Below are 12,910 nucleotides of genomic sequence, written 5' to 3'. Positions count from 1 at the left end.
ACAAATATAAGATAGAGGCTGCCACCCTCCATCTTCTCAGTTTTTCAGAAAAAGTAGCTGTAATCTAAAAATCTGGTCCACAGTTGACATATTTGATCTGAAGCCAGCCTGGTAGGGATTCAAAATCTCCTCTTCCTCAATCCACCCCTGTATCCGGGCCAAAAGGACCCTGCCCATCAGTTTTTGGGAGATGTCAATTAAGCTGATGGGTCTGTAGTTAGAGGGTAGCAGAGGGCAGCGTTTTTTGAATATGGGTACTATCTCAGCGCCATTCCAAATATCGGGTGGATTCATGCCCTTCAGAATAGCATTAAATAGAGCACACAAATATGGGACCCTTATGCTGGGTTCCTCCCGAAAGAGGTCCCCCGGGAGTTTGTCAAGACCAGGGGCTTTGTTGGGGTGCAAGCTGTTAATAGCATTTCCAACTTCCGTCATGGATACATCCCAGCCCCCCTCCTGGCAAAGCTCCGGAGTTGTACTCTGGATATCTGGGCCGATGGGACCATCAATCTCACAGCCGTACAGAGACCCAAAATGTGACTCCCACACTTCGGGCGCTATGTTGGGCTCTATTACCAAACGTCCTTCCCAGTCGCCAGTGCTCACTAGCCCACAGAACAGTTTCAGATCCTTATCCTTCAAAGCAATCCTGAGGGCATCCCACCTCTCCGTTTCCCATCCTTTCTTTTCCTGCAACATAATCCTCCTGTACCTAACTCTGGCTAGTTTGATGTTTGGCCTATCTTTAGCCTTAACCGCATGCACTAGCTCCTGTTTTGCTTTGCAGCACTTTTTGTTAAACCATGAGTGTTTCGATCGGTTGGTTGCCCTCTTTAGTATCACCGGATAGAATCCATCGGTCAGTTTTACAATTAGCTCCTCATGAATTTTCTTAATCTTGTCTCTATCCCCTGAAGGTGCCTCCACCAGTACCACCTCCCACATTCTGGCATTCATAGGTGTTACTAGCTGATACACTTTAGCCAATTTAGGGGGAGAGTGTTGGATACAGCGCCATTTAACTTGCCTTCTGTTGTTAGTAGTCTTTAAAGCGCTAATCTCGGTTGCTGGATGGGGACAAATGGTGGACCCGCCAAGATTCCCCAGCTTCAAAATTGTAATCAATGAATTATGGTCACTATCCTGCCTCTGCTGAACGTAGAAATCTAGCACTTTTTCCCAGGTTCCAGTTTCCACCATGATGTAATCAAATAGAGAGGCCTGGCCTTCTCTATTGAATGTAAATTGACCGGGCTGTCAGACTTGGTCCTCCCAGTACATGTCCATAGAGAGTGGGACAACATAAGTGAGTGGAGTTGCATGGCCAGAGGGGACCATACTTTGTTTGGGGTGATCTGTGGATCAGGAATTGACCAGTATAGGTCTTCTTCTGAGGAGGCCTCTTGGGTTTGGTCGGTTAGTGGCTTGAATTGGCAATTCAAATCACCTCCTAAGATCAGCAAGGACGCTAGATCCAGGGTTGGAATAAAGCACCCTAAATGGTCTATGGTGGAGGATTCTTGTCTGTTGGTCACAGGTCTTGAATAGACGTTTATTAGGGCTATTTTCATCTTAGCAGGGAATGACAGCAGAACACATTGGATATCATTGGTGGAAGTTGTCATCTGCTCAGCTCTGCACCCAAGATGCGTGCCTACCCAGATCGAGAGTCCGCCGAACGGGTGGCCCTTTCCCCCCCCCTTGGTAGCCAGAATGTTGAATGTCGCAAAGCCGACCCTTTGATGTTCTTCCCAGGCCCAGGTCTCTTGGAATAAACAAATGTCCTGGTTGCCCACAAAAGACCATTTCAGTTGTGTTACTTGTTTTCGAGAGACTGTGACTGACTCTGGTATTACTACAATATTTAGTGCTGTTCAGTCTCTAGGGCTAGGGATTGGTAACAATTTTGTCAGTAGGATGCACATAAATATGATAACAGCCATTTGCTTGTTAAATAACTAATTAGTCTACAAAGAACCAAATCAAAATCCTTCAAGTTACCTCTAAAATATTTCTCATGAACTTTTCTTCTTCTAAATCTCGCTTTATTTTTTCCAGTTCTCTCCTGCAATGTGAAAGTACACAATTAATTGTGAGCAATTGAAAGCCGTAATAAGTAGTACAACCAGAGAGCAACATTAATAAGTAATACATACAGAAAGTAACATTAATGCAATAGGTTACTATAGGCCGGATCAAGGAAGTAAATTTGCACCTACACTGCACTTAGAAACACAAATACATTGATTTAGGGAAACAAATTACCATTAATGATTCACTGAATCAAAAGAGTGGAGAGCGATTTACTGCACAAAACAATTCTACCAGTATAACAAAATTGTTGTGTAAGCAAATCTGACCCCATTGGCAGATTTGCCAGAGTGAGCCTCGGAACACAGATGGCCCGGAGCACAAGGATCAGTTGTGTGTGTAAGAGGTGCTAGAAAGCTGGAAACCGCAAAAGTAGTACAGAATCCTGACTATGTACTGCAATAGAGTCCAGGGGCGAGATAACCAGTCATGGGACTTGTGCGATAGTGTTGGGAAGATGCCATTTATTTCTTCGAAATCAACAGGAGTTTCCCCGGGGTGCTAAGATTCAAGAGAGGACAGAGTAAGATTTCTGCACCCTACTTATGCCGTAGAAGATTGTTCCACCAAAAACCACTGAAGAATGGCAAATCTTGGTTGCTCAGATCTCCTACCCTTTTTTAGGTCGAGGACCGTCCGGTCTGCCGAAGGCAGAACCGGAAGTCGGAGATTTAATGTTTGAGAGTGGCTCCTTAGCCCGCCTCTCTTTTTGCCTCTCCTCCATTGGCTGGCTTCCTAAACGGAGGCCAGCCATTGGAGGAGAAAGCCGTCCCTCCAAATAGGCTCCGTCTTTTTCAGATTCGGGGGAGTGTTCCTTGCTGTTCTTTCCACTTTTTAGCCACGCCCCCGAATCTGAAACCGCCGCTGCGTTTCTCCGAGGCATTTCTGCTTCGCCTCGGAGAAAGGCAGTGGTGTGCTTGTTTGTTGATTGTCGCCCATTCTTCTCAACTCCCTCTCCTTCTCACTCTTCTGAATTATCTTCTTCCCTCTCCTCCTCTCGGTGTCTACCTCCAGATCGTACTCTCTCTCCCCTTACTTTCACCCACTCCCTCTCTTTACACATCTCTTCTTCCAAAATGTCTCTCCTTCGCTCTCTCGCATCCTTTCTCCTTCCCCCCCACCCCCTCCCCCTTCATCTCCTCAAGCCCCCGCCTCCTCTCTACTCAGCCTCTGCTGTCCCGCCCGGCCTCCGTTCCCCTCTTACCCGGGCTATCTGGGGGTTTTCCCTCTGCTATGAAACGAAGGCAGAGATGCACTGTAATGTACTTCTCGTTGCAGGGTAGCTTGATCTTCCATGACTGAGGTCCGTGATAGCATCTCACCGATCTTACAGCAAATCAGGGCCGGAATGGGGAGTGCTGGGCGTCAGATGGCGGGTGATTTATTGAGGGTCCTACCTGGGGTGGCAGATTAACTGTGCTATGACAACCTGCTGCCTCTCGGGTATCAGTCCAGCACGGCAACGTCCCACGCCGAAGAGCCCTGCGCGCGCTGAACTGCAGCGCTGTCGAAAAGGAGACGGACGGATCTCACTCATCGCAGCTGAGCTCCGTCACTGTCTTCCTGCTCTGGGCCTCCCTCTCTGCTCTCCCTGCACACTCCCCAGGGACTGATTCTCTAGGCTCTTGTCAGCTTCTACAGTCTGTCACCCTCCATGCCCCCAGCTCCGACGTTATCCACCGTCCGTTTCTTTCCCTGTGGTTGTCCTACCACTGTTAACATATAAAAGGTAACTCAGTGGCTTGAGTGCCTGCTTTAAGAGTCAGGTATGTGTTTAGCTGTTCAGACTTTTAAACTAGAGTGTCAAGCAACGGTCCAGGAGAGGCAGGCCCATGACATACTTTCAGGATATAAATTATATTCATATACTCCTACACTAAATTGTACTTTTTTACAAATTCAACGCTGATTGGATGAAGTCTTCTATTCTGGACATACCTTGCACCCATAATTTAAACCATTGCAACAATGACAAAGCTTTTCAACTATGAGCAATAAATAGTATATATTAATTTGCAATGTAATCAATATATTTTCCCTGTGCCCCTCTCCTGTACATATGCCAGTGGGTTTGCCTTCATCCTCTTCCGCCACCCCTCCATTCTTGCGTGGGCTTTTCCTGTGCAGCCAGCACCCCTCACTACGTGTCACACGCAATTCTACCCCCTGCCTCCACAATCGATTTTCCAGAGGGTTATAAAACGCCGAAGCCTACTGGCGCTGAACCATGACGGAGGACGTGCTTTCAAACATGTGTGGTAAGACTCCTGTGCCTCCCGAGTCATGGGGGTAGGCAGCTTAGTTGGTTAACACGCCTGCTGCTCCGTTCTTTGTAACCTGAAAGAGTTGGGTGGCCATTTACAAGGCAGCCTCAGTGTGCTGCAGGTTGCTTGAGGCTTTGGCTTGAATTCCCACGCAGCCCTGAAACGCCAACTCCAATCCACGGAACTCAACTCGAGACGTTATTTTAGAGCCATAATCATGTCACTTTAGGCGGCATCCATTCTTGTGTGGGCTTTTCCTGTGCAGCCAGCACCTTTTACCCCTCCATTCTTGCGTGGGCTTTCCCTGTGCAGCCAGCACCCCTCCCCCCTCACTACGTGTCACACGCAATTCTACCCCCTGCCCCCACAATCGATTTTCTAGAGGGTTATAAAACGCCGAAGCCAACTGGCGCTGAACCATGACGGAGGACGTGCTTTCAAACATGTGTGGCAAGACTCCTGTGCCTCCTGAGTCTTGGGGGTAGGCAGCTAGTTGGTTAACACGCCTGCTGCTCCGTTCTTTGTAACCTGAAAGAGTTGGGTGGCCATTTACAAGGCAGCCTCAGTGTGCTGCAGGTTATGGAGCACGCATCGAGGCGGTCTTGTCCGTGCTCACCCAAATGTTTATGATTTCAAAGACTGAAATTTAGTGGGGAAAAATAAGCATTTGGACCGCTACCTCCAAAAACATGAGCTACAACATTCCAGACTGTTCTGGCACTAGTTATAATTTGTGTAGATTACGTAATTAGCGGTTATGGTGGACATCCCAGCTATTCGCTAATAAGGCTTCGGCATTACAGGACTCCATGGGCGTTTTATTCAGTCCAGGAAGAAGGGATAGTATCTCTTCCCACCGCCTACCACAACCCAACCCTTGGTTTATTGTAACGATTCCGAGCCCAACCGAGAATCCTACTTATGATTCCTCACACCTTTTACGAGGACTTTGTTATGCCCCAGAGATATGCCTATTATGTTCCTTTCCATGCACTCCTGCTTTGTACAGCGAAGTTTAAAAGTAGCCGGGGCTCGGGGTCTAGATTATTCCTTCACTTGATCTATGAATACATTTCGCTAGCATTTATTTATTTAATGGGGTTTTGTCTATTCGCTCGAATTAGGCCCAAGGGGTGTTAACGCGATTTACCAGAAGTGGATTGTTAGGAATTTCAGCAGAAACTGTTTGCCAGAAACATCATAAGTTACACTGGTTATTTCATGCGATGTGCAAATAATGAAAATATAAATAGTTACACACGTACGCATATTTTAGTGATGCAACTGGAAGGTACAGCAAAACCGAATAACAAAAGTGAAACCGAAGAGAAAAAAAAGGGGATAGAGCAAACCACAGTGAGAAAACTAAGATGCAAATGACACCTATCGTGTTGTGCGTGTGTGTATATATAGTTGTGTATGAATATCTACAGATACACACACAATACATATAAATGCAAAACCTGCAGATTTGGTACAATTTCTAGGATGCGTCACATACGTGATTAGAGTGTGGTACAACGAGCAGCATAAAAGGAAAGGAAGGAAGTTGAAGGAGCAAATGACGTTCAAATCGTAGTTGAAAGAATCGCTGGAAGAGACGATATTTAACGGTTTTTGAAAGTAGAGCAGGAGTAGTAGTATGGATAACATTCCAGATTTTAGGAGTGCTGCCTGCCTCACGTCCTTCTTCCAGTGTAAGTCGGATGCAGCTGCAGTGAGTTGTTTTTAGCGCCATGTAGCCTTTTCACCTTTTGAGCGTGTTTCAAACCACTAAATAATAACTTCGACTTTATACCTGAGTTCAGGGGGAACAGTACGAGAGTACTTGTAAATGTTTTCACAAATGAACAAAGGTCAGGGATCTTCTTACCTGTTGTTCTTACCGTACCTGTATGCGCAGGTACGGTATACTTAAACAAGCACTGGCAGAGACCATTGGTCAGGTTTTGGCTGCGAGCCATTTAGCTTTGTCAAGGTTTGTTTTGTTAGGGTTTTTGGAAGCTGTAACACTTGCCATTAGGAAATTAAATCATTGTCTGATTTTTTCCCCCCCAGAGCACAGATTGCCATAGTAGGCACATAAATAACAAAAAACATTACATTTCTAACAAAACGATAAATTATTGCCTGTAGCTCTGAAATTTTGGATATATGACAGAGCGATTGGTCTGTTGAGAGTGTGCACAAGAGTATCAGAGTTGCAAGTATAACAGTCTTTTAAGAATGGGAAAAGGGAAAAGGGTGGCTTGTCTTACTTGTTAAAGAAAGTCAAAAAATGTAAAGAGCTACAGGCAATAATTTGTGGTTTTGTTAGAAATTGAATGTAATTGTTTCAAAAAAAGCTGTGGATTAAATCCAACAGAACAAGTGGTTGTGGTGGCATTTGTTTTGTTCAATGCACTAGAAACAGAATCCGAAGTTAGTTGCAGCACTGGCGCTCTTCTTTGTTATTTAAGTACAGTAGGCTTGGCCTTGCTGCATATGAGCCAAACCCTGTTTTTGGTATCATAGTAGGCACATGGCACTGGCACGCATGTGCCAGATGTTGCAGGTTTAGCTGGGCTGCCCTGCTTTTAGCCTTGGCTTCTGAGGCCTGTCAGGCTGTAATGCCACACCCCCCACTGACGTGGGAAGAGTTAGCAAATTAAATGCAGCCAGGCGCTGAAGGCTTAAGGCCTTTGCTCCCCATTACTGTATGTCAATCAACGAAGGGACACCCATTTGCCACTGGGTCCCTCGAGATTGCTCTGTGAATGCCTGGAGAGCAGTGGGTGTCCCTTCCTTTCAGTGGGTGGGCGTGAGTGCACATAATTGGCGTCATCGGCAGTTACTGTAAACTGATTCACTTTTAATGTATAGTGCGAACTTGAACCGAAGGTATTGGAGCGTTTTACATGGACGCATTAATTTTTTGTAGGCATAGGGAGATTAAGGGATTTGGCTAGAATTGCGGAATGTTGAGCAGATGCCAAGACTTGAACCCGCATCCCCAGTTCCAAGTCGGCAGCTCTGGTTGTTATGCCACATCCTTTCTTAAAGCTGTAATAGAGGTGAGTGGTGAGAAAGGATTACACAGTTCGTTCAAGTACTGCTATTTGTACCAAAGAATAGTGCTTCTTAATAGTACTGTAGTGAATAAACGTACACTGAAGATGGAATAACAGTGTTCATATGGTACAACCCGTGGTTTCCAGATCCAGGATTTAGCCACTACTGGGTCTCTGGGTCTTCACTGCCTGTGACTGCTAGGACGCAATGGTTTCTGTCTCTATCTCTGGATTTGCATGCAAGCATTATTAGAACTATGACTAGGTCACAACGTAATGAAGTCGGCAGCTCTGCCCGTTGGGCCACATCCTCTCACATCATCATTATTGCTGGTAGGAAGGCCAGATTTCCAAACATTAAAAACAGGACTTGTCACTGACACAGAAGTAGGAATAGGACCTGCTTTATTGCAATAGTATTTGCTGGCTGTAGATTTCACACCCTCAAAGTCCTCTTTCTCCACGGATTCTCTTGCTACCACCCGTGCCGATCAGCTCTCTACAGACCCTCTCTCACATGTGTTTAATTTATTTTATTGCGATACTCATCCCATTGTAGGTTATCAAGCGCTTTACATCACACTTATTATGCAGAGCTAATGACTCATAAGTGTGCAAGTCAAGGTATTGGAAATGTTACACAAGACAATGACGACTCCTAGGTGACATTAAAAATGCTATACGTCTCGCCTTTCATTAAGTTAAAGCTATTTGCTTTGCTATACAATACCATTAGCAAAGCAAATGGCTTTAACTTATTATTCCGTTTTCCCGCGGTCTGGCCTGCGCGGCATTAACCCAGCTATTTTTCCTTTTGAATTCCCTCCTCCTCTCTGACAACTGTGCATGCTCTTGAACGCTGCTGCATTGGTAACTTTGCCCTGGTAATTGCCCTGTCATTTCCCGCTTCCTTAATCCCAACTTATGAACATTGCAATTGCAAAACCCCGCCATATGCTTCTACCTCTTTCTCTTATCTTCCATTGCAGCCTTTTCCTTTCATTCCCTAGACTCCCTCACACTCCTGCAATCCCCCCCATGTGAAACCCCCCCCTATTTTGCTCCAATACCCCAAACTTACTCTTTCCCTTCCTTGAGCCTTCCCTCCCCGGGTGAATATGCCGGTACCGTGTCTCCCTCTCCCCCTCCCCCCCCCCCCCTCCTCCCCCAAATACCAAACTACTGTCACTTTAGTGTTACAACCTGTCTTCCAGTTTTACCGTGGCAACAAGTTTATATTCTCTTAACTGGAAAGATCCTTCTGCTAAATGCTGAAACCGCCTGCCTACTTGGTTATTGGAGCCTATGACTTCCTGACTTCATAACATTGCAGTAAACATCAACGAAACCTCAATACTACATTAAATTCCTGTAATTCCCCCTCCCTTAAACTCCAGACTTGTGAACATTGCTATAATAAAACCCTGCCCTACGCTTCCACCTCTTTCCTTTCTTTTTCCATTCTGCCTTTTCCTTGCATTCCCCAATATCTCTCTCACGACCCAGCAAGCATCCCCAAGTCATCTACCCTAGTGTTGATCCAAAGCTATTGACATTGTAAATAACAATGACGTTTCTTTTTTTGTAAATGCTTGTTGTTTATTACTGCATCATTGTTCACAAAAGCTGTGGGGAAAAAAAATGTAATTCGACAAAAGACCTACCACAAAGTTGGAAAGAGAACTACATTATATAGAACTTTTACAGAAAGTTAAAATTTTGTTTAAACCACAAACATGAAATAAAAAAATTATATATATATATATATATATATATATATATATATTCACTGAAAAAACCATAGGTTTCACACATGTTATAGTTAGCGGAAATTTTACTGATAAAAAACCAGTGAAATTCCCCCGTTATAGTTAGCGCAGGCAACTATAACTCACGCGACTGCAATCCTCTGCTGATGCTAATACTGTATTTAGACACTTATTTGCCCATGTCTTCTTCCATACATTTTTAGCTATACATATATTACAAATATTTTTTTTTCATAAAGACACATATGTCATCAGCAGAAGATTGCAGTCGCGTGAGTTATAGTTGCCTGCGCTAACTATAACGGGGGAATTTCACTGGTTTTTTATCAGTAAAATTTCCGCTAACTATAACATGTGTGAAACCTATGGTTTTTTCAGTGAATTTGCAAGGTTTTTTAAATGCTAATTCCTAACTATAACGTGTGTGAAACCTATGGTTTTTTCAGTGAATTAGTACGGTTTTTTAAATGCTAAGTTTTTTTCCCTTATAATAAGCCCTGTACACAGGGGGTGGGGTAAGTGTGGATAGTGTTTTTTGCCCTTAACATAAGCCCTGTACATTTGGTGGCCTTCGGCCACCAAAAGCACAGGGGGTGGGGTAAGTGTGGATAGTGTTTTTTTTATTTTTATTTTTTTACCGTACGCTTACGGTAAGCGTACGGTAAGCGTACCCCGCGAAATTGCCGAAAAAAAAATAAAACCGTTTTTGCACTTGGGGGATGTTTGGGGACTCCCTCAACATGACTATGTGGGAGGGAGTTGTCAAAACAGCCCCTTTACATGTTTTTGGGCTTGATATTTTAAAAATCACTCTCAGTGCGAGAGACAAAATGGCGGCCGCCGCTTCCTGGTTTCGGCCGATTCGAATGTTTACTAAGATCTAAGAGCCAATCAGAATCGCGCTCGCGCACGCCACCGTACGCTTACCGTAAGCGTACGGTAAGCGTACCGTAAGCTGGCTCAGATATATATATTGATTTAAAGGCTATTTTCTCAGAATCTACTGAACAGATTTACACCAAACCTACAAAAGGCACTTCCTTGACCTAGGGACTACCTCTCTGCCAAATTGTGAGTAATTCTGTTCAGCCGTTCGGGCTGTAGCTCGTTCTAAAGGTCCTATGGAAAAATGCATGGGAAAAACGCGTTTTGGGACCCCCCTTTTATCTCAGCCCCCGCTTGACGGATCCCCCCGAGACTTTCAGGGTAGGAGCGGAGCGTAGCGCCCCACCTATTTTGAAAAATTTGCGAGGATTCGTCGACCGGCGCCAAAGTTATTCAAAATAGAATGTTGAGGTTTTCCTATGGAAACGTGGTCCTAACTAGAACTACCTACTGGCTATCGCCAGTAGGTAATATATATATATATATATATATATATATATATATATATATATAGGGATGTTGATAAAGGTGTTTGCCAAAAGGTGTTCGTTGTTCCAGTAACCCGAGAATAAAAACTGCTTATTCTCCTCACTCGTGAGTGCCTTCTCTTCTTTTGAAGTTTGGAGCTTTATGTTAGTTGCGATCCCACCACCGCGGTTCCAGACAGGCACCCACCCCGGAGTGCTCAGCGTTTTTGGTGTGTGTGCGCACACACATATGTATATACACATATACACATATATATACACATACACACACACATATATACACACACACATGTATATATATATACACACACATATACACACAACATATATACACACACACATACACACACATATATATACACATATACACACATACACATATACACGTATGTATATATATATATATATATATATATACATACATATACATACACACACACACACATACACATATACACAGATATACATATACACACATACATATACACACATTATCTACTGGACCGTGTTTCCATAGGAAATCCGCAACATTCTATTTGGAATAACTTTGGCGCCGGTTGACGAATCCTCGCGAAATTTTCAAAATAGGTGGGGTGCTCCGCTCTGCTCCTACCCTGAAAGTCTCGGGGGGATTCGTCAAGCGGGGGCTGGGAAAAAAGGGGGGTCCCAAAACGCGTTTTCCCCATGCAATTTTCCATAGGGACCTTTAGTCCAAGGTACAGCCCGAACTGGCGAACAGAATTACTTGAAATTTGGCAAAGAGGTAGTCCTCAGGTCAGGCATGTGCCTTTTGCATATATGGTGTCAATCTGTTCAGTAGTTCCTGAGAAAATCAAAAGTAAAACCACATACATATCTGGGCTGAGCCTAACCACACATCTCATCGTGACATCTGATTGGCTGTCAGTACTTCATCCAAGAAGTGTTTGCAGCCATCTTGGGACCAATATACATGATAGCACCTCATTAAAAAGCATTGCAGTTAATAGAAGGTTTTAAGACTTTAGTTACATTATAAATCATTTGTTGATGGTACCATACTCATTTTAGGAATTGTGGTGTGTTCTAAGGTGATTTTACCATGTGAAAAAGCCTTCTGCTGTGATATCATGAATCATGTTTGAGAGAAAACTATTTTCTCAAACTTTTCCCACAGAGGTTTGGAAGGTGATCTATAAGCTAAACTGAGAGCATATTTTCTGTAAATTCACATTATCTTTCTCAGTCATGTAAGAATGAAGTCTGACATTCTCAGTAAAACACGTACATCCCACAAGGGCAGAGACTGTCAGTTGATTACTTTGTGTTCTACTGCAGCTTCCCAGAGGGCTCTAAAGAACAACTAGAGCGCTAACAGTCTTACTTATGACAAAAGTATGGCACACCTGAAGCCATCTTGATTGGAATAAAGTGGTAACACTTAAAACATTTAATTTACAAAGGAACAAAATGAGGGGGTGCATTTTGCCATATAAATGATTAGTGCTGCAGAAAGAAAAACTAGGGCACATTTTGACTTCTGAAATCTCTTTTATTTCATAAAAACATTCTGACATGCAGACTGAAACATGCACTTTGAATACCAGCAGCAGACTTGCCTGGTGAGCAGTAGCTTTACTACAGTGATCTAATGAGCAACTAGAGTGCTAACATTCAGAATTTATGGAAAATGTGTGACACATCTGAATGCCTTCTTGATGGAATCAAAGTAAAAAACTGAAAGTATTTCCTACTGAGGAGACTGCAGTAAAGGAGGAAATTAGTAAACTTCATAACAAATAAATCTCCAAAGATGGCCACCAGAGACAAAAGAGCCCAAATATCACCCAGATGTAGCCCAAGTATAGCCCAATGACAGAATGTCCCAGAGTGTTCTTAAGAACAACTAGAGCGCTTACTGTCTTACTTATGACAAAAGTATGGCACACCTGAAGCCATCTTGATTGGAATAAACTGGTAACACTTAAAACATTTAATTTAAAAAGGAACACAATGAGGGGGTTCATTTTGCCATAGAAATTATGATTAGTGCTGAAGAAAGAAAAATTAGGGCACATTTTGAGTGACTTCTCAAATCCTCTTCTATTTCATTAAAAAATTCTGATATGCAGACTGAAACATGCACTTCTAATACTAGCAGCAGACTTCCGTGGTGAGCAGTAGCTTTACTACAGTGATCTAATGAGCAACTAGAGTGCTAACATTCAGAATTTATGGCAAATGTGTGACATATCTGAATGCCTTCTTGATGGAATCAGAGTAAAAAACTGAAAGCATTTCCTACTGAGGAGACTGCAGTAAATGAGGAAATTAGGAAACTTCATAACAAATAAATCTCCCAAGATGGCCACCGGAGACAA

At 43.5% G+C, this 12,910-nt stretch overlaps 1 protein-coding gene across 1 annotated transcript in view; it reads right to left on the bottom strand.

Annotated features, from left to right (window-relative positions):
* Positions 1-12,910, bottom strand: part of CD2AP (CD2 associated protein) — a 597,230-nt gene that overhangs the window by 27,158 nt on the left and 557,162 nt on the right. The window contains exon 20 of the mRNA XM_085610578.1: positions 2,005-2,068. Coding sequence (XP_085466704.1) covers positions 2,005-2,068 — 64 coding nt within the window. The remainder of the gene's footprint in view (positions 1-2,004; positions 2,069-12,910) is intronic.

The sequence above is a fragment of the Triturus cristatus genome, chromosome 6 (assembly GCF_964204655.1).
Source record: "Triturus cristatus chromosome 6, aTriCri1.1, whole genome shotgun sequence".
Taxonomy (NCBI): domain Eukaryota; kingdom Metazoa; phylum Chordata; class Amphibia; order Caudata; family Salamandridae; genus Triturus; species Triturus cristatus.
This window is presented reverse-complemented; position numbering and strand designations above follow the sequence as displayed.